General features: G+C 37.8%; 1 protein-coding gene across 2 annotated transcripts in view; it reads left to right on the top strand.

The window, feature by feature from the left end:
• Window positions 1–22,334, top strand: part of ACER3 (alkaline ceramidase 3) — a 192,024-nt gene extending 169,690 nt beyond the window's left edge. Inside the window, exons 8-11 of one of the 2 annotated variants that reach the window (XM_032640731.1) lie at window positions 13,221–13,322; window positions 15,426–15,530; window positions 20,360–20,405; window positions 20,998–22,334. In XM_032640731.1, coding sequence (XP_032496622.1) covers window positions 13,221–13,322; window positions 15,426–15,530; window positions 20,360–20,405; window positions 20,998–21,051 — 307 coding nt within the window. In that variant the 3' untranslated portion in view covers window positions 21,052–22,334. The remainder of the gene's footprint in view (window positions 1–13,220; window positions 13,323–15,425; window positions 15,531–20,359; window positions 20,406–20,997) is intronic. The other variant, XM_032640732.1, reaches the window with a different exon arrangement.
• The last annotated feature ends 750 nt before the right edge of the window (window positions 22,335–23,084 follow it).

Raw genomic sequence — 23,084 nt, 5'->3', positions numbered from 1 at the left:
CTTTGGAAACTCAAGAGAAGTAAAATGTATTATAATCTAACCAAATTTTTACTCTTTCCATTTCTCTTTCTTCCTGCCTAACATTCCAAGATTTCTTCTTTCATCATTTCCTTTCTGTTTTGAAAACTTCCTTAGCCATTCTCTTAGGGTAGAGCTGGCAACATATCCTGTTAGTTTTCCTTCATCTGAGAATGTCTTGATTTCTGTTTCATTCCTGAAGAATATTTTCACTGGATATAGAACTCTAGGTTGACAGTTCTTTTCTTTTAAAACTTGAAAAATGTGCCACATCCTTCTGGCCTTCAAGTTTTCTGATGAGAAATCTGTCATTCAGATTGTTTTTTGCATATGGTGTAGGGTAAAGTATTGTTTCTCTTACTGCTTTTCAACATTTTTCCCTTGTCTTTAGTTTTCATAAATTTGCCTGTGTTGTGTCTTGATGTGGATTTCTTTGGTTTTAACCTGTTTGACGTAGATTTAGCTTCTTGAATCTGTGGGTTATAGTGTTGTTGTTTGTTTGTGTTCGTTGTGTGTGTGTATGCCAGCTTTGAAAGTTTTCAGCCATTATTTCATGAAGTACTTTTTCATTCCTGCCCTCTTTTTCCTCTCCTTCTGGGACACCAATAACATGGATGCTAGATCTTCCTTATAGTCCCACAGGTCCCTGAGTGCCACCTCATTATTGCCAGGTACTGGTAGGAGTCCAGGTTCTTCCTTGCCATCTCTTGGCACACAAATGGGGGAAAGAGCTCCTGATTACTGCTGAGCTGGGGTAGGAATTTCCACTCTCTGCTAGGCCTTCCTGATACCACCCTGCCTGGGAAGGGCAAGAGTGCTTAATTATTTCTCACCATGTGGCCTCCACTGACAGCTCAGTGGTATGACCTTGTTACCTCTGGTCAGTGGTAGAAATTCTGACTCCCCAGTAGGTCTACTCTCATACCACCTCGTTATTACCACATGAAGATGGAAGTTCAGGCTCTCCATGTGGTCTCCACTGACACTGCAGGAAGTGGAGAGCTTGTTACTGCTGGGTGGGGAAAGATCCAGCCCCTCCCTGCTTGACATTACTGTGGCAGGAGGTTAGGGCACCTTCTTAGGGCCTGATGAGGAATGAAGTCTAGGCTTCCCACTCAGGCTTTGAGAATGGATGGGGGTGAGGCCACAGTTTTTTCTGTATTGTTTGGCTGTAGAGTGGTTATTGTGTAAGTTTTCTGTCTTGCTAGACTGCCTTTTTCCTGATTCTTTGGAGAGAGAGCAGGCTTTTGTTGGGCTGTTTTTTGTCTGTGCCTAGTGGTGTTTCTGGTTTACTAGCTTCTTCAGTTCCAACTCTCAGGTGTCTGAGGCAACAAGAAAACATATGGAATTTATCACAGTAGCATTACTCGGGTCCCAAAGTCCTGAACCAGTCTGCCTCCTTCTCTCCACCTTTCAGAGTCTTCTTATGTTTTTTATATATAATGTTCAAGGTTTTAAATTGTACTTAGTGGGAAAAATAGGGAAGATTATGTTCGTTTCATCTTCCCAGAAGCAGAAGTCTCCAGTTTTTAGTCTAGGCACCTTAGGGAAATGTAAAGAAGCATATAAAACACAGTTCTTGCCTTAAATTCAAGTCTGATAGATAGGGTACCAGTACTTTTAGAAATAAATGATGGACCTATATAAAATGGAGATCCTATGAAATAAAAACGTCTTCTTCCATCTGCTTTACCACAGCTTCTTTCTTATATCTCTATTTTGTGATCATTTTGTACTGTTCATTATTATCTCTTTGCCCAACTGGATTGTAAGTTTTCTTGAAGTCTTAGTTATCTTGATAACTCCTGGAACTCAGAATAGTGCTTATCAGTAAAGATTTTTTAAATCAAACTGAAACTCTGAAACTTCTGTTTCTTTTATTATGTCTGACAAGATATGTGAAAATCTCTCCTGTAACAAAACATCTAGAAATTCTGGATAAAATACAATAGATGTTCTTTTAAATGCATAGCTGAGCTCAAAAGAATGTAAAGAAAATTCCAAAGCATTAACTCCAAAGGTGGAGCTGAAGACTAGACTGACAAATGATCATGACAAATCATGATCAACTTGAAGGCATTTGCAGATACCAGGAAATCAGAACTTTAGGTTTGAGATTGAAGGTAGATAGAAGACAAAGCTTAGGGCATGTTTAAGATGAGCAATTGGAACTCCCTCTCCACCACCACACACACATGTACACATAAAGTCAGGACCATCATAGAGATACTGTCAGTGGAAGCCTGGGCTAGAAAAAAATTTGCCCTTCAGTAACAGAAGATGACAAGGCAACTTGTCTTTCAGCCTCAGTTTTAGGTAGGAAATATTACTATATTTCCTATAATATTATTACTATATGAAATATAGTAATTTATTATTATTATTATTATTACTATATGAAATATAGAAATTACTATAGGAAATATTACTATATGAGAATCTATAATCACTAGTATGCCTTCACACATGTTTGAGATTCAAATGTACATAACCTTCATTGTCTGGGAAACCTCAAGATGTAAAATTAACTCAAACTGATCCACCTTTCATAGAGTCCCAATGTATCTAAGAGAAGCAAAAGCAAATTAACTTCAAAGAAATATACCTTAATGTAGGCCCCTCAAGATTTCCACAGATTGGCGCTCAAACATATGCACACAATCAATAATTCTAAAACCAGAGTAGGAAATAAGCTACCATAAGCAAAAGTCAGGAGAAACAGAGCAGCAGAAATAACCCCTGCAAATCAGATGCTGAAATATAAAGTAACTATTTTTTAAATATTTAATGAAAAAATAGAGAAAATTAAAATATGACAAAGGAACAGGAGATTATTAAAAATGAAATTACAGATTTGAAAAAGAATCAAAGACATTAAAAATAATCATTGAAATGAACCTATCTACAAAACAGAAACAGGCTCATAAGACATAGAGAACAGACTTATGGTTGCCAAGGGGGAGGGGGAGAGGGAGAGGGAGAAGGATGGACTGGGAATTTGGGGTTGGTAGATGCAAACTATCACATTTAGAATGAATAAACAACAAGGTCCTAATGTATAGCACAGGGAACTATAGTCAATATTCTGTGATAAACCATAATGGAAAAGAATATTAAAAAAGAATGTCCATGTGTGTATAACTGAGTCACTTTGCTGTACAGCAGAGATTGCCACAACATTGTAAATCAACTTCAATTAAAAAAACCATTGAAATAAAAAACTCAATGGATAAGTTAAAAGTAGATTAGACAGTTGAAGAGAGAATTAATTAAATGGAAAGACAAGTCTAAAGAAATAAGCCAGAAAGCATCATAGAGAAATAGCATGTCTAATTGCAGTTGCAAAGAGAGAGAATAGCAAAAATGGGGAAAGAAGAGATATTCAAAGAGATAATAGGTGAGAATTTTCTAGAATTGGTAAAAGACATAACTCTTCAGCTTCAAAAATAATAATTCCCAAACAGGATAAATGAAAGAAAATCTTTCTCAGGTATGGCAGATTTGATAGATTAGCTCATTCAACGTTGTTTCAGCCTCTTTCAAGTGAGCCTTCCTGTAATGTAGATGCTAAAAAGCTAAAACCTCTATTTCCCATCTTACCTTTGCAGGTAAGTTTTCAGGTACATTCAGGTGTTTTGCCAATCACATGTATTCACATGAGTCTTGAATTCAGAACCAAGTTAAGTGGGAAGGAGAAGTGGTAGTTTGTAGGCATCCATTTACTTATATGGATCTAGGGTGTGCATCATAGCTCTGGAACAAACAGGTGTGATGGCAGCTTCCTGACTGTGAATTATAGCTAAGATGGTATGATGCTGGATGCAGCAGTTGGTCCAGAGGCTTTCCAATTCTCCAGCTTCGTAAATGTGAAAAAGAAAAATATTCCTTCAGCAAGATAATTCTGTAGTAGTGTTCGTAAGTCATTCCCAGAGAGCCTAAATCTGTTGAGCATTCCTTTCAGAATTGAAACTATTAAATTATTTTCTGCTTTAGATAAAGGTATTATCTGCAGTTGAATCCTGATTGACACCTGTTTTCAAAAAGCACACTAAAATTGCTGAAATCCAAAGACTAAGATCTTAAAAACATCCAGAGATAAAAAACATATTACCAACAAAGTCATAACAAATAGTCTACAGCAGGCTTAGCAGCAGCAACAGTGGAAGCCAAAACACAGTAGACTATTACCTTCAAAGTGCTGAGAGAAATTAAGCATCAAGTCAGAATTGTATACCCAAATATCTTTCAAGAACAAGGGTTAGGTGAAAACATTTTGAGACAAATAGAAATGATGAAATTTTACTAGTACACCTCACTAAAAGACCTTCTAAAAGATATTCTTTAGGAGGAAGAGTTGAGATACAAGAAAGAACAGTGAAGGAGAAAAAGTGAAAAACGTGTGGGACTATCTGAACAAAATATCATGACTTTAATAATATCTAATTTGAGAGATTTTTTGTTCTTTTAAGGAACTAAAATGATGACAAAATAACACGTGAGATACAAGAGAATAATCTTAGTCACATAGTTCCTAAGGTCTTTCTTATTAGGGGATAGGGTACATTCAGTGATTAATTTTGGATTTTACATGTGCTTTTTTGGTAACCACTAAAAACAGTAATTGATTTCACAATTTCAATTACAAAAACATGAAGGAGTAAATGGGATTATAAAAACCGAATCCAAAAGAAATCAGAAGGGGGAACGGGACACAGAGAAAAGTGAGGACAAATACAAAGCAAAAAATGAAGGGGTAGAAATAATTCAAAATATATCAGTAGTCACAGTAAATATAAATGAACAGAGCTAAGCAATTAAAAGACAAAGACTCAAATAGGGAAAAATCCAGGTATCTACTGTTCATAAGAAACATGGTTAAAATATAAATACGGGCTTCCCTGGTGGCGCAGTGGTTGGGAGTCCGCCTGCCAATGCAGGGGACATGGGTTCGTGCCCCGGACCGGGAAGATCCCACATACCGCGGAGCGGCTGGGCCTGTGAGCCATGGCCGCTGAGCCTGCGCGTCCGGAGCCTGTGCTCTGCAACGGGAGAGGCCGCAACAGTGAGAGGCCCGTGTACCACAAAAAAAAAAACAAAAAAAAAAACAAAAAAAAAAATATAAATACATAGTAATTTTTTTTTTTTTTTTTTTTGGCGTTATGCGGGCCTCTCACTATTGTGGCCTCTCCCACTGCGGAGCACAGGCTCCGGATGCGCAGGCTCAGCGGCCATGGCTCACGGGCCCAGCCGCTCCGCGGCATGTGGGATCCTCCCGGACTGGGGCACGAACCCGTGTCCCCTACATCGGTAGGTGGGCTCCCAACCACTGCGCCACCAGGGAAGCCCAATACATAGTAATTTTGAAAGAAAAAGATACATGCCATACAAGTAGTGACTAAAAGAAGGCTGGACTAGCTATTTTAATAACAAAGAAATTTAAGGCATTATTCATAACAAATGTGTTTATTACATTGTTATTATAAGATTCAATTTACCACAACCCAAAACAACTCTAAACTTGTATGGAAAATTTTAAACAAAAATTGACAGAATTACAAAGGAGAGATAGGTAACTACTCTATCATGATGAGGTATTTTAACACAGTAACTCAGCCCAAAAAATATGAATAAGATTGATAAATTTTGAATAACATAACAAAATGATTTAATATACTCAACAATTAAAGGATGCATGATCTTCTCACCCATGCATGGAGTAATTATTAAATCTGCCAATACTAGCTTTAAAGCAAAGTTCAATAAATTTTAAAGAATTGGTATCATGCATTGCATGTTCTCTGACAATTAGTTAAAACAGGATTAGTCAAAATAGCCCATATATTGGGAAACCTAAAACTATACTTGTAAATATGAGTTAAAAAAGAAATCATAATAGAAATATTGAAATACTTAGAATGGAATCATAATGAAAATACTATAAACCAAAGTAAGATGTAGCTAAAGTGGTTCTTAGAGGGAAATGTTTACATTAGGAATAGAGAAGCTGAAGAATAATGAACTAAGTATTCAACTTGAGTAATTAGAAAACAGATGAATAGAATAAACCCAATGAAAAATGAAGAATGACACTGATAAAAGGCAGAAATTAATTTAAAAAAACAGGTACAATGTTGAAGATCAACAGGTATCTAATTTTGTTCCTTTCTGAAACCCTAAGACTACAACAAAGGAATTTATTTATAAAGCATAAACCCACAGGAGAAGACTCAATAAAATTTTAGAAGCTAGAAAGTAAATGGATTGCTGCTAACTGCCTTAACTAACCCAAGGAAGCCAGATTGTAAGTCAAGAATCTCCAGTTTACATCAGAGAATTGATTCTTGAGTATCAGGCATTAGCAGCAACAGGCAGTTTGGCAAAGGAGATGGAGGAGGGGTCTAAAATAAAGAGGTTTGGTTAAAAGCTTTAAGAAACTGTTAATTGCTTAGGCTCTGTCACCCAACTGCATACCATGGAGCAACTGCAGAAGTCTGCCGGTTTATTCTCTGGAAAGGGTGAACAGTACCTCTAGATTGGATTTTGCCAGGCACAATTGAGCATGCAAATACCGTACTGAAATCAGGTAAATTGGGTGACCTTATGCTTTATGAATGCTGAATGCAAAGACGTCTAGGCAGAATATTGAAAGAATCTTCTTATAGAGAATATGAGCAGCCTAAAAGACCTGATGATACTGGGGGTTCCCTAACAATTGGCCCAGAAAAATAACCCTACGGTGAAGGTTACCAGTCTAAAGCCCTCAACCATATGCTTAGAGCTTGTGATCACCTTTTTAGTTTTCTACTCTTTAAAAATGAGGAGGGGCTTCCCTGGTGGCACAGTGGTTGAGAGTCCGCCTGCCGATGCAGGGAACACAAGTTCGTGCCCCGGTCCGGGAAGATCCCACATGCCGTGGAGCGGCTGGGCCCGTGAGCCATAGCCACTGAGCCTGCGCGTCCGGAGCCTGCGCTCTGCAATGGGAGAGGCCACAACAGTGAGAGGCCTGCGTACCAAAAAAAAAAAAAGAATGAGGAGACACTGCCAGACATATGATGAATGCATTCAGTATGAAAGAGGCCAAAACAAATAATAAGGGAATAAATCAGCTTAGAGTGAACAAATTTTGCATGAAGAAACTTCAAAAACAACAAAATGACAGCAAATATTATAATTCATTAATATTCCTAGATATATCCTGTATCTATGAAGAGTAAGATGCTATAAAAAAGGAACATTCAGAGAACCCCCCCAAAGAGGATATTAAAAATATGATAAAATGAAATGAATGGTTTGAAAGGTACAGTTAAAGAAGGCACTGGAATTCTTTCTCCTGAATATACATTGTTATTGTCTTATGGGCCATCACCCCCTATTCACCAGCAAGCATCTACCACAGGAGAGGCACTAAACCCATGGTATGGTCCAGAGTAAACAGGACAGCTTGGGGCCTCAGGACCTTGGGCCCACTCACCACCACTGCTGTGGCCAAATAGCAGGTGTTCCCTTAAGTTCATGGACCACAACCTGGGGGCCATCAGAATTATGAGAAAGAAATGGAGAATAGAAGGGACTCAATAGAATTATTACTGAGCCGGAATAGAAGGACCAACATAAAAAAGGGGGAGGGGGTACTGTGCAGAGAATATGGAAGGGAGGAAATCATCACCAAAACAATTCAAGAAAATATCCTACAATTGAAATATATGAGTTATTAGATTGAAAGAACCCATCGGGTACTAAGCATAGTGGGTGGAAATAGACCCATGCCAGTTTAAGAATTATAGACAAGGACACTTACAAGTTTATAGAGTTAGAAGGCAGATATACACACAAAGGATCAGGGATCAGTATGGTTTTGGACTTACCAAAGCAAAGCTGGAAGCCAGAATTATAGGATAGTAACCTAGCCAAACTGTCTATAAAATATGGTGACAAAGTACATTTTCATACATTCAAGTTCTCAAAACTTATATTCCATAAACTATTGCTCAGGAACCTGTTGAAGGATGTGTTTGACCAAAATGAGAGAGAAAACCAAAAAGGAGGAAGACATAGGATGCAAGACATAGGAAATCCAACACAGAGAGAGGTGAAGGCAATTCTCAAGGTGAAGGCAAAGGGAAGGGACTTTTCAGATGATAGCAGTACACTAGAGAAGCAGCCAGTCCAGAATGAAGCAGTGTGACTCCAGACACAGATATGTTGAGGGCATTCTGTATTATACTACTCTTGACCTGATAATATATAGGTAGTCTGTCCCCAGAATCTTATCTGTACTTAGCTTGCATGGACCATGTGCTGATGAAGTTCTTGCTCTCTCTCACGTGCCCTGCTACCTGGATAACCAAAGACATTCATTTCACCCCACAGAAGAATTTTGCTTTGAACTACTTCTGAGAGCTGAAGATTGGCCCTGGTAAGTAAGCTTAGAAGGAGAAAATAGAGAGTATCCCACCCCCACTGATCATATCCCTGTCACATCTCAGCACCTGGTCCACGCTGCAGTTCTGCCAAATGCCTTCACTATGCTGAACTCTGTGCTTCCTGGGACTCATTCTTGCCTCCCTCAAATGGGGCAATGATAAACTCAGAAAAGCTGAAGGCGTACTATGACTCTCTTAAGCTCATCTCTGAGAACCTTCATCAAACAGTGGCAATAATGTCCTTTTCACGCACAGCCAGGTTTGTGCTTTCCTGATGATTTCTAAGTTAATCACCCCTTTCATTTGTTTATATGCAAATACTTATAGTTAAAATAACAGAATATAAAAACTACATGATGATAGCAATAGATTCAGAGAAAGCATTCTGAAAAATTCAGCTGCTATTTATGATCTAAATAAACCACATAAACAAAATAAAACCCTTTACAAACTCAATAGAATGAAACTTTCCCAACCTGTAAACTACAGCATCTAACACATTTAGTCATGAAATGTTTTTAAAAGTTACCTTTAAAATCAAGAATAAAACAAGGATATCCATTGTCACCACTTCTGTTCAATACTACACTGGTGGAAGTCCTAGCCAACATAGTGTTTGCAAATGACATGATCGTGTACAGAAAATACCACAGAACAGGTACCAAAAAACTACTAGAAGCAATAAGTGGAATTCAGCAAGATCATGAGATTCAAGTCAGTATTCAAAAATCATATTTCTATGTATTAGCACCAAACAATTGGAAAGTGAAATTTTTGAAAGTACAATTTACAGTACCATCAAAAACATCAAATGTTTAAGGATTAAATTTAGCAAATAAATGCAAGCTCTGTATATTGTGGTGAACAGTTTTTTGCTGAGCAAAATTAAAGAAGCCCTAAATAAATAGATGTATCATTTTCATGGGTTAGAAAACTTCAGTGATATTAAGATGTCAGTTCTCTCCAAATTGATCTATAGGTTCAATGCAATCACAATCCAAATCTCTGCAGGCTTTTTGGTAAAAATTGAGAAACAATTTCTGAAATTTACATGGAATGCAAAGGACCTAGAAGAGCCAAAACAATTTTGAAAAAGAGCAACAAAGGGGCTTATCTACAGAACAGAAACAGACTCACAGATGTAGAGAACAGACTTGTGGTTACCAAGGGTGGGAAGTAGGGGTGGGGAATGGATTGGGAGTTTGGGATTAGTGGATGCAAACTATTATATATAGAAGGGATAAACAACAAGGTCCTACTGTATAGCACAGGGAGCTATATTCAGTTTCCTGTAATAAACCATAATGGATCAATGCAATCTCTATCAAATTACCAATGGCATTTTTTACAGAACTAGAACAAAAAATCTTAAAATTTGTATGGATACACAAAAGACCCCGAGTAGCCAAAGCAATCTTGAGAGAAAAAAATGGAGCTGGAGGAATCAGACTCCCTGACTTCAGACTATACTACAAAGCTACAGCTATCAAGACAGTATGTTACTGGCACAAAGACAGAAATATAGATCAAGGGAACAGGATAGAAAGCCCAGAGATAAACTCATGCACTTATGGTCAACTAATCTATGACAAAGGAGGCAAAAATACACAATGGAGAAAAGACAGTCTCTTCAATAAGTGGTGCTGGGAAAACTGGACAGCTACACGTAAAAGAATGAAATGAGAACACTCCCTAACACCATACACAAAAATAAACTCAAAATGGATTAAAGACCTAACTGTAAGACCAGACACTGTAAAGCTCTTAGAGGAAAATATAGAAAGAACACTCTTTGACGTAAATCACAGCAAGATCTTTTTTGACCCACCTCCTAGAACAATGGAAATAAAAACAAAAACAAATGGGACCTAATGAAACTTAAAAGCTTTTGCACAGCAAAGGAAACTATAAACAAAATGAAAAGACAACCCTCAGAATGGGAGAAAATATTTGCAAACAAATCAATGGACAAAGGATTGATCTCCAAAATATATAAACAGCTCATGCAGCTCAATATTTTTTTAATAAATTTATTTATTTATTTTTATTATGGCTGCATTGGTTCTTCGTTGCCGTGCACGGGTTTCTCATGTTGCAGGGCATGGGCTTTGGGTGCGCGGGCTTCAGTAGTTGTGGCATAGTTGTGGCTCACAGGTTCTAGAGTACAGGCTCAGTAGTTGTGGTGCACGGGCTTAGTTGCTCCGCAGCATGTGGGATCTTCCCGGACCAGGGCTCAAACCCATGTCCCCTGCATTGGCAGGTGGACTCTTAACCAACCACTGCGCCACCAGGGAAGCCCGCAGCTCAATATTAATAAAGCAACCCAATCAAAAAATGGGCAGAAGACCTAAATAGACATTTCTCTGAAGAAGACATACAGATGGCCAAGAGACACATGAAAAGCTGCTCAACATCACTAATTATTAGAGAAATGCAAATCAAAACTACAATCAGGTATCACCTCACACCAGTTAGAATGGGCATCATCAGAAAGTCTACACACAACAAATGCTGGAGAGGGTGTGGAGAAAAGGGAACCCTCTTACACTGTTGGTGGGAATGTAAATTGATACAACCACTATGAAGAACAGTATGGAGGTTCCTTAAAAAACTAAAAACAGAATTACCATATGACCCAGCAATCCCGCTACTGGGCATACACCCAGAGGAAACCATAACTCAAAAAGACATGTGCACCCCAATGTTCATTGCAGCACTGTTTACAATAGCCAGGTCATGGAAGCAACCTAAATGCCCATCGACAGACGAATGGATAAAGAAGATGTGGTACATATATTCAATGGAATATTACTCAGCCATAAAAAGGAACGAAATTAGGTCATTTGTAGAGACATGGATGGACCTAGGGGCTATCATACAGAGTGAAGTAAGTCAGAATGAGAAAAATAAATATTGTATATTAACATATATATGTGTAATCTAGAAAAATGGTACAGATGAACCGGTTTGCAAGATGGAAATAGAGACACAGATGTAGAGAACAAATGTATGGACACCAGGGGGGGAAAGTGGGGGTGGTGATAGTAGTGATGGGATGAATTGGGAGATTGGGTTTGACATATATACACTAATATGTATAAAATAGATAACTAATAAGAACCTGCTGTATTAAAAAAAATCATAAAATAACAATAAAATAAACCTACATTAACACATCAAAAAAAAACATAATGGAAAAGAATATGAAAAAGTATATATATATGTATATATATATAACTGAATCACTTTGCTGTACACCAGAAACTAACAGAACATTGTAAATCAGCTATACTTCAATTAAAAAAAAAACTTTTTAAGAATCCAAAAAAAAGAAAATGAAAGGCAAGTCACAGACTTGGAGAAAATGTTTGCAAAATATATGTCCAACAAAGGAGTTAAAATTAGAATATATAAAGAACTCTTACAACTCAATAATAAGAAGGCAAATAACTTTTTTAATGGGTAAAGATTCAACAAACACCGTATCAAAGAAGATACAGGGATGGCAAATAAACATAATGAAAGATGCTCGGTAGCAATCATTAGGGAAATAAAAATTAAAACCACAATGGGTGCGCTTCCCTGGTGGCGCAGTGGTTGAGAGTCCGCCTGCCGATGCAGGGGACACGGGTTTGTGTCCCACATGCCGCGGAGCGGCTGGGCCCATAAGCCATGGCCGCTGAGCCTGCGCGTCCGGAGCCTGTGCTCAGCAAAAGGAGAGGCCACAACAGTGAGAGGCCCACGTACTGATGAAAAAAAAAAAAAACCACAATGGGATACCTCTATACACATACTGAGGCAACTAAAATGAAAAAGACTGATGTCATAGCAAGTGTTAGGATGTAGAACAAAAAACACTCCTACCCTGCTGGTGGGAATGTAAAATGATACAATCACTTAGTAAAACAGTTTAGCTGTCTTAAGTTTAACATTCACCTGCCAGAAAATTCAGCTCTTCTCCTAGCTTTTTACCCAAGAGAAATGAAAGCATATGTCCATACAAAGAGTTATTTATTAATGTTCATAGCTGTTTTATTTGTTATAGCAAAAAACAAAACAGCACAAATGTCCACCAACATTTGGACAGATAAATAAATTGTGGTATATCCATATAGTGGCATACTACTCAGCAGTAAAAGGAAATGAGTATTGATACACATAACAACATGGATGAATTTCAGAATAATTATGCCAAATGAAAGAAGCCATATAACAAAGAGAACATACTGTATTATTCCATTTATATAACATTCTGAAAATATATATAAACTAAGCTTTTGGAGGTGATGGATAAAGCTATAAAAAATACATTAGCTATACCTGTTATTTTGGATAACTCACCAAGCTTCAGTTCCCTCATCAGCAAAGCAAAAAGAATAATACCTGTCTCACAGAGTTTATTTGAAGATTGTATTCATGTGTGTGTGTTTATGTATATATATTGTGTGTATCTAATATACTGTAGTACCTGACTCAGCAAATGACTCAATTAATGTTCTTTCTATTCCGCCACCCCTCTGCCTCTTCCAAGTGACTGATAAAGTTACTGGGTACTTTCAGATTACTCTCTGATACACTTAGCAAAGTCTTAGTGGCACATTTTTTTCTTAGTACCTCTTAATGGCTAAATGTAATAAGCAAATGTATTAGAGAATTTAATAAATAAGTTTGCTTTTAATACTTATGAAAACCTTTTCCTCTCATGACAGTGATGACTTCAAGCTCTCATCATGACATGAATTGACAAAATTTCATTTTGCTTTTTTTTTTAACCCACAGGGTTTATCCATGGCTTAGAGGACTGGGTTATACATCCTTGGGTGTATTTTTATTGGGATTTTTATTATGGAACATAGATAACATCTTCTGTGATTCACTGAGGTAAGATATATTTTCAATCTCTGAAAAATATTTTTGGAATCTATTAAGCAGACCATTTCATAGGCATATAGAATTATTAGTGCACTGAAGTGAATTTTTGGCATCATTGAAATTAAAAATATACATATAGCACAATAAAGCTAAATTCTGGGAATGCTTGTTTAAATTACATAAAAATGTGGACCTGAGAATATTCCATAACATCTGTAGGGATTTTTTGTGTATGCATTGCAGTACTATACAGTTAATCAAATATTGACTAGGGCTTTGAAATCTGCCTAATCTGCTTTACTGAAGAAGAAATAGGAATGATTTGTAATAAGCATGTGAAATACGTGTATATAATTTTGTACTTTAATATGCTTAATGTTATTTTCTAAGAAAGGCAAGTATTCCTTTTTACTACCTTTTCAGCAATTATATATTCACTGGAATTTTAATCTTGGGTCTCTGGACTCTAGTCTGTCACCTAAGACACTGTCTGTCTGGGCCTCAGTTTCCATAAAATGAACTTGTTAAGTAGGTTAAACTAGTGGATCCTTCCAACTCAAAATTCTGACTTAATAGTTTTGCATAATCATGGACAACAGAGGAATGTATTGAATCGCACCACAAAAAGGCAATCAGCAAAATTCAAACTGTGGGAAATCTATAGAATGAATGACCTAGTCTCTTCAGCAAATAAATTGCAGAGGGGGCAAAAAAGGGAGGAGGAACATAAGATTAAAAGAGACTTAAGAGATGTTATCAGCCAAACTCAATGTAATTACTTTTTTTTGGATCTTGATTCAAACAAACCAAGTGTTTAAAAAAAAAAAAGTTTATGATCAGTAATCGAATATCTAATGATGTTAAGGGATTATTATTAATCTTTTAGGTGTGAAAATGGTATTATAGTTATGTTTTAAAGAAGTTTTAACCTTTTAGAGGTATATACTGAAATATTTAGAGGTAAAATAACAATATCTGGGATTTGCTTCAAAATAATATGGGAGGAGAGAAGTTTAGATAAGCTGGGTAATGGGTACATTATTATTTTGCCTACTTTTGCGTATGTTTGAAATGTAGACTTTACATGCACATAAGCAAATAATACATCTTGCTTAAAAAACTAAGATCTAAGTGAGTTGTTCTGAATCAGTACCATAATATCCATCAGAACCCCAACTGGGGCTTTTACAATGCAGAGGTAGGTCATCATCCTCTGGGTGAGATCCTCTGTTTCTACTAAGAAATAAAGTAGGTTCTTAAAGATGTCTGCAAAATTTGTGGGGATATCTAGAAAATAATTTGGTGTTCCACATTGAATTTCCCCCTCTAATAAATGAGAATATGATACACACTTAATCCAAAGATCTAGAATTTGAGACTCAGCTGTACCACTAGCTGAGTGACTGGGGCAACTCAATAATCTCTCTGCGTTTTAGGTTCCTCATCTTGAAAGCCAAGATTAATAAAGCCACCTCAAAGACTCACTATGAAGTGAAATAATATTATAAATACAAAAAGACTTTATAGACTGTTTGGTGCTCTTCTGAAATGATGGTTGTACATAGGGCATAGAAAAAGCTCGTGTCTAGTTTCTTGAGTGAATAGCTAAGTTGACCAGTGTTTCCCAAAGTGTTTTTCCAGGAAACACTTGTTCCGTAAGGTGTTAATAAGATATTACCTGAAAGAAGGGTTCCATGTATTAGTAGGTTACATAAGGTGTTAATAAGATATTACCTGAAAGAAGGGTTCCATGTATTAGTAGGTTACCTGAAAAAAATGAAGATAACCTGTTTAGTTATGGTAGGACTTTTTAAAGCCTATAATTTGTTAATATGCGTTACAAGTCTCCAAGAGGGCAATAACCTATGTACTGTTTCCTACATTTATTTTGACCAAAGAGTCATTTCTTCATGGAACTTCTGCTAGGAATACTGTTCCTCATAATACACTTTGGAAAACAATACAGCAGACTACAGCAGACATAAGGAAATTAAATAATTGCCATGTTTGAGAATGACATTTCAAAATTTCAAAATGCTCTAAGACTGTCAGCATTAGTTGTTAAATATAAAAAATAATTGACATGCATATTTTACCCCCCTCTCCACACAGGAACTTTCGAAAGAAGGTGCCACCTATCATAGCTGTTACCACACAGTTTCATGCATGGTGGCATATTTTAACTGGCCTTGGCTCTTATCTTCACATCCTTTTCAGGTAGGAAATAGACTTTTTTAGCCTAGTATTGGAGTGTTTCTTTCTTTACTCTTCAAATACAACGGTGTCACAGACGGAATCAGAAACTTATGTTCCAACTTTGCCTCTGCCACCGGGTGATCTTAAGCAAGTCGCTTACTCTCTCTGAAGCTGTTTTCTCATCTTTAAAGGGTGACAGCTCTAGTAACTGACCTCTGGCACATGATCTACATTTTAAGTAGATCATTCATCTCCTTTTTTAGTGCAAGTAGGATATAAACATTTCCATTTCTTGTTGATCATCATATCTTTGTTTATAGAGAACAAATTTAAGGGGAAAAAAGCAGCCAGATCCCCCGAGTGGGGAGGGAAAGCACGAGTATCTGAAGTCCCCAACTTAATTTGTCTCCTTCCCTAAAATAAATTGGTTGCCACTTTTCTTTCCTTGTTCCCCTAATAAAGAACTTGTTGGGGCTTCCCTGGTGGCGCAGTGGTTAAGAATCTGCCTACCAATGCAAGGGTCATGGGTTCAAGTCCTGGTCCAGGAAGATCCCACATGCAGCAGAGGAACTAAGCCTGTGCACCACAACTACTGAGCCCATGTGCCACAACTACTGAAGACCACGTGCCTAGAGCCCATGGTCCACAACAGGAGAAGCCCATGCACCGCAGTGAGGAGTGGCCCCCACTCACCTCAACTAGAGAAAAGCCCACACACAGCAATGAAGACCCAGCACAGCCAAAAAATAAATTAAATAAATAAATTCAAGAATTTGTTGGAGGTCAGCCATTTATAGCAAAAATGGAATCAGAATTCTCTCTGATCACCCTGCTCAAATAATACGTCTGTATCACTCTTTCCCCTTACCAAGCCTTATTTTTCTTCACGGCATTTATAACCAGTCATGTGTTAACTTGTTTACCTCCCCCAACTAGACTGTAAGTTTCTTGAGAGCGAGGACTTTATCTTATTCACTGCTACTCTCCCAAGTGTTTAAATCAATGCCTGTCACATAGTAAGCACTCAGTATATATTGTTAAATGATTTAATGAATGAATGTGTACATATTGATCTCTTTACCAGGGGATCAGTCTATGTTTAATCTCAAATTCATCTCAAGAATTGAGAGAGCTGAAATATTTATAGAAAGGGGAAGAAAATTTTCCTTTGAACCAATGTGAAAATTTACTCTAGTGAAATTTTTAGAATACCTTTTAAAACATTAGCATCTCACCTGTCTAGAGATCAACTTATTTAGGCAACCTGAATTTAACTACTTGAGAATGATATAAAAAGAACTTCTGGGCAACCAAATAAAGATCACTGAATTCATACTGTGAAGATCTCAAGGTTATTAATCATGGAAGAGTTCTTTAAACTCTGGCTCTAAGTATAATTATTTTATTTTTTGCTACTTCTTACTGCATTGAATATTTGGATTGTCAGCCCATAGAATATTAGAAATAACTATTTAAGAGGGAGGGTTATGGGAGGAAATGCTTGGGGAAACTGGCAAATGATAGAAAAGGAGAAACAAAAATAACTATAAAGCAAACCCAAGAATTAAAAACTTGGCACTTTAACACTGCCTACGAAGTCCCAAGGACATAACTGCAGTGTAATATAATACAGCAATGAATACTTCTTACCTGACAGATGGCTTGCCTCAGAGGGAGCATCTCTAGAGAACCAGGTGGAAGCAGTGGGGCCTTTTATAACCCAGTCTCAACTCAAACTGTATCACTCTCACAATACTCCATTGGTCAAAGTCATAGAGTCTATCTCTTGAAAGGAGGAGTATTGAAGAATTTGGAGACTCCAAACTCATGTCTGAACAGGAGGCACTGTTCAACTGGAGCTGGTATCTGAGCTCAGAGGAAAGTCCCCATGGGGCTGAGACCCAGGACTCTTAAGAAGGGTACTGCTGGGCTTCTTTGGTGGCACAGTGGTTAAGAAGCCACCTGTCAATGCAGGGGACACGGGTTCAAGCCCTGGTCTGGGAAGATCCCATATGCCATGGAGCAGCTAAGCCCGTGCGCCACAGCTACTGAGCCAGCACTCTAGAGCTCGCGAGCCACAACTGCTGAGCCTGCGTGCCCCAACTGCTGAAGCCTACGTGCCTAGAGCCATGCTCCACAACAAGAGAAGCCACCGCAATGAGAAGCCCATGCACCGCAACGAAGAGTAGCCCCCGCTTGCCACAACTAGAGAAAGCCCACATGCAGCAGCAAAGACCCAATGCAGCCAAAAATAAATAAATGTATTAAAATAATGGTACTGCTGCTACAGGAAAAAACTGTTGCTGCCACAGTGATGGAGTGTTGTTAGGATGCTCTTCACAAGAACCACAAGCCAGTGGCCCTCATAAAAATGAAACAAAAATGAAAAGTCCTTTCTTTCTCCTCCAGCTTTTCAGTCTCTCTCAAATGCCCTAATTAGCAGAGCCTCTTAGGGAGCATCTGGCAAGACAGGAATGTAGTTTGTAGTCTCATCTCCTTCATCACAAACAAGATGGAATATAGAAGAGTGGATTTGGAGCTGAGATGCATTAACTTAACAGCTGACCCATCTGGTGAGACTAAAAGAGAAAAGGGGAAAAGCATAAATAACCAGTATCAGTAATGTAACAAGAAACATCACCACAGATGCTGCAAATATAAGGAAGATAAGGAGGTATTTTTAACAACTTTGTATGATAGGTACTTTTGTTTATGTTTGAAATTTTCCACAATAAAAAGTTTGAGTTTTCAGCTCATAGCCTCATCTGGGCTTGATATATATTATCCCTTTAATACTTACGATGGTCCTGTTTTACACTTGAGGAAAGACAGGCTCAGAGAAGTCAGGTGCCTCACACATGATCTTAGTGTTATTGCCTGGATTTGAACCCAGAGTTTTCTGTGTCCCCAGATCAATCAAGACCTTAGAAATCAACTAATATAACTTCTTAATTTGATGGTGAAGGAAACTGGGGCCCAGAGAGAAGTGACACTCAAGGTCACTGGCTAGTTGGAGTAGAATATATTGGATAATGATTAGACAGCTCCTGAACTGAAATCCTGCTTCTAGCATTTACTAGCTGTAGCACCTTGAATGAAATATTTGACCTTTTTTGAGACTTTCTCATATGCAAAACAGGAATAATAATACCTGCCTAGTAGGGTAGTTTAAGAATGAAGTGTGTATAAAGCTCTGGGTCCAGTGCTTGCCCCCATGCTGTAGGTACTTAACAAATAATTGGGAGCGGTGGAGGTGACAGCAAGGGTTGGAACCCAGGGCTTCTCTGCCCCAGTCCAGGACTCTTCACTAAAGAGAAGAGAAAACATGGCAACTTTCTTTTAGAGATTAACATCTGAAAAATTGTCAGAGTAAGATTATATTCTAAGACAGTAAAGTATTCATAATATATGATGCTTCTCTTTACAGTTCCAGTTTTGGGTACATTAGAATGGCATCATAGCCACACTAAGTTACTCAAATTCAAACATACGTGCTCTTTTTCATTCTCTTATTTAAAGGAGAAAATTTTTCATGCTATAAAGTTATGTTTTGCATACATACTTATACCATATATTACTATTCAAATACAGTTAGATCGTGTACTATATATAAACTATGTATGCTGTTAAGTTATGGACAGTTTAATAAATTTTTCAGAGATAAATTTAACTTTATTTTTGCTGTACGGACTGATATATTAGAATCTGATCTCATCTTTATTTTTTTTTTAATAAATTTATTTATTTATTTTTGGCTGCATTGGGTCTTCATTGCTGCACACGGGCTTTCTCTAGTTGTGGCGAGCAGGGGCTACTGTTCGTTGTGGTGCACAGGCTTCTCATTGCAGTGGCTTCTCTTGTTGCAGAGCACGGGCTCTAGGTGCGCAGGCTTCAGTAGTTGTGGCTTGCAGGCTCTAGAATGCAGGCTCAGTAGTTGTGGCTCACGGGCTTAGTTGCTCCACGGCATGTGGGTTCTTCCCGGACCAGGGCTTGACCCCGTGTCCCCTGCATTGGCAGGCAGATTCTTAACCACTGTGCCACCAGGGACGCCCAGAATCTGATCTCATCTTTAGAGGTAACTCATTTTAAAGGATTCTCTGAAGAAGTGATACCTTCCTGGTTATTTCATACCTGTATTGTAATCCTGATAGAGCTGGTATAACCATTTCTGAAATATTCTAGGAATACACTACCTTAATTCTTACTACCATATATCTTCAGAGATGAAACTGGCAATCATGACATGAATCACATCAAGCATGAGCAGAATGCTCCCTACTAAACTACAAACATCCTGAGGTTACAGTCTGAGGGCTGATCATTTCTGTCTTCCTTAGGATCTTGCCAACTGTTCTGCATAGAGTAGGTCCTCAAAAAACGGTTGCTAAATGAACAAAGTTTATTTGTCAGTGTTGCTTTTTCTTTGTCTATACAGAGGCACTGTGGTTAAATGTGTCAGTAAGCCAGTTTGCGTGAATTTAAAAACTTGTCTGAACTTATTTACAAAACAGAAATAGACTCACAGACACAGAAAACAAACTTATGGTTCCCAAAGGGGAAAGGGGGTGGGGAGGGAGGGATAAATTAGGAGTTTGGGATTAACAGATACACACTACTATAAATAAAATAGATGAACAACAAGGATCTACTATATAGCACAGGGAACTATATTCAATATCTTGTAATAACCTATAATGGAAAAGAATCTGAAAAAGAATATATATATATATATATATATATCTGAATCACTTTGCTGTACGCCTGAAACTAACACAGAATTGTAAATCAACTATACTTGAATTTTTAAAAAATTAGTCTGAAAAGCTTTCCCCCCTCCCCTTTTCTTTCAGTTTATATACAAGAACACTTTACCTGAGATACAGGCCAAAGGTGAAGGTAAGTCCACTTCCTAGGGTGTGTGTGTGTGTGTGTGTGTGTGTGTGTGTGTGTGTGGAGGACGGAGGTAATGGGAGGATGGGATGGAGGTGGAAGAAGTGGGTGGGGTGGAGATGTAGCAGAGAGAGAGTACAGGCTTTGGGACCAGATGCTCTTGGATCTTAAGTCTTCCACTTACTGCTCTATGACCTTGGGCAAGTCTCTTTTCTTTAAGCCTTCTAAGGCTTAAAGAAAAGAGACTTGCCCAAGGTCATAGAGCAGTAAGGCTTACTACTCTAAGTAGTAAGGCTTACTACTCTTCAGTAGTAAAATGAAGCTGTTAATAGCTACATTGTAGAGTTATTTTAAAGATCTGAGATGATTTAAATGCCCAGCTCTATGCTTGACAAAGTAGATGCTTAATATATTTAAATAAATTAAATAAAAATAGTTTCTGAGATCTGGTGTAGACCTACAAAGAATATGCTCTGCTCAGGGCAACCACTAGCAAACCACTGTAGTCATAGCCCATGGGTTCTTTTTCATCCTTTTTCAAGGATAACATGGAACAATTTTATCTTCTTTCATTTTGTCCTAACTTGTTTCCAAACAGTTTCTCTTCGGAATCTGGCCGGTGATCCTGTTTGAGCCTCTCAGGAAGCAGTGATGAATTATTTCACCAGTAAAACAAAATAGCACGTACCATAGGCCGGGTCAAATGATTAAGGAAATCTTTAGAGATCTACACGTTCAAATATATCATGACCATCGCAGCAAAGGAGTGACTTTCTGACTAATGCTGCCAGCCATACAGAGAATGAGGAATGGGGCTTGTTGGATGTTTAGCTTGTGTCTTTATCTCATTTGTCTTCCTCCTCCTCACCATCACTCTTAAGATGTTTCAAAAGAAACAGACATGATGTGTATGTATATACTCGAATGCTGGAAATATTGGGCTTTTCTTAACAGGTTAACAGTTTGTGCTGATCATAGGAAATTAACCTTTTTCTCTTTTTTGACAAGGCTTGCATGTGAATTAAACTTTTCTTAATATTTGATTAAATAATGAAAACAGTCAGCTAAGGACTGGCAAAACCCCATATCCAGATGGCCAGCTATGAGGCAGCACTTAGCTATTTCAGCCTTGATTTATATTTTTGTCATAGTAACCTCATGGATGGTTTCCCAAGGTAAAAAAAAAAAAGAAAGAAAAAGAAAAGAAAGAAAAAACTATCTGTGGGATTCTGGTAGTTCTTCATTGTCTGCCTCTGTGCTGGTCCGAGTGTTATAAGCAAGCTCAGACCTGCCACTGGGTTCTATACTTGTCACATTCCAGATTTGCGGTGGGCTCTGGGATGTCGTTTGTGGTCACAGCCCGGCAGGGTGTGTGGGTCATCTTGTAACCTTTATGAAGGTCACCAGGACACCTGTAGAATGTCCCACCTCCACCCAGTTAAAGGTGGTTGCTCTGTTTCCTTTGATCTTTGCAGATCTTTAAGTTGTCACTGTTTTTTATGGCTAGGCAAACATGATTGGTGGGCAAACATATTTCATCCTCCTAGAATAACTCATTTGAAGTTACCAGTAAATGTTGTTATACTCTGACTTTTAAAATTATGCAATATTTTCCAGTTTTCAGAGAGGCCATGGTTATGCCCAGGGGAATGTGTTGGGTGAACTAGAGCTAAAATGATCAGGATCTTATGTACATAAAGCTTATTAGAATACCTGCTCCTTCATTTTGTTGAAGGAAAGAAATATAAGGGTTGAAAACAGCTCTAACTTACTTGAACTTGTAACAGAACTACCAAAAATTAAAGTGCTAAGACATGGCAGTGAAATCTCATTGTAAGGCAGCTAGTTCTAATGTGGATTTGAATGTATAACAAATTGAATCACTCTTCACAAACATAACACCTGCCTGGAATAAAAACCTGATTTGACCCCTTTGCTCATATATCACCATATTTGTAGCTCTGTACCATTTAGCATTTTTACAACTTTTCCCTGCTTATACATTATTATAAAATCCAGATTGTTTTTACTACATGGTGTCATTACCCCAGACTAAATTCTGAGCTACGGCTTCCAAAGGAAAGTCACTTTTTTTTTGAGCAAAGGTATAAGACACTTCTGTTGTTTTTCTAGTATTCAGTAAGAAGCCTTGGTACAAATTTAAAACGAATACAGATTTTGTTGTTTTTCTTCACTTGCTGGCCTTAGTTTTAGTCCAGGTACTCTTTTCCTTACTTTAGCATGCCAACATGCCATTAGGCAGATACTTCCCACCTGCTTTTATGATCCTCCAGCAAGAAAAACACTTGCCAAAATATAAATCTAAAAGAATTTTGGTTGTGCCTTAGGAAAATATAAACTAAACAGTTCCAACACGAGCCTGTAAGACTGTTGTTTACTTTGCCACAAGATTCTGGCGTCTGGCTACATTCGTGTGCAACTAGGTAGGCTGTCAGTCATCTAACAATTTTTAATGAGTTCATTTGTTTCACACCATTGTTGTTTTTGTACTTTTCACTAAGAAATACTTCTGTACAAAGAATCTGTATAAAAACAAAGGTACATCCTTCCTAACAATGCTAAACGCTGTGAGGCTAAGGTTCTGCAGTATTAAGGTCAGATTAAGGGTACAGAGAGCATGCCCTGACACTGAGGCCCTTTAGAGCACTTTGTTGAATGAGCAGT

Source organism: Phocoena sinus, chromosome 8, assembly GCF_008692025.1.
Source record: "Phocoena sinus isolate mPhoSin1 chromosome 8, mPhoSin1.pri, whole genome shotgun sequence".
Taxonomy (NCBI): Eukaryota; Metazoa; Chordata; class Mammalia; order Artiodactyla; family Phocoenidae; genus Phocoena; species Phocoena sinus.
This window is presented reverse-complemented; position numbering and strand designations above follow the sequence as displayed.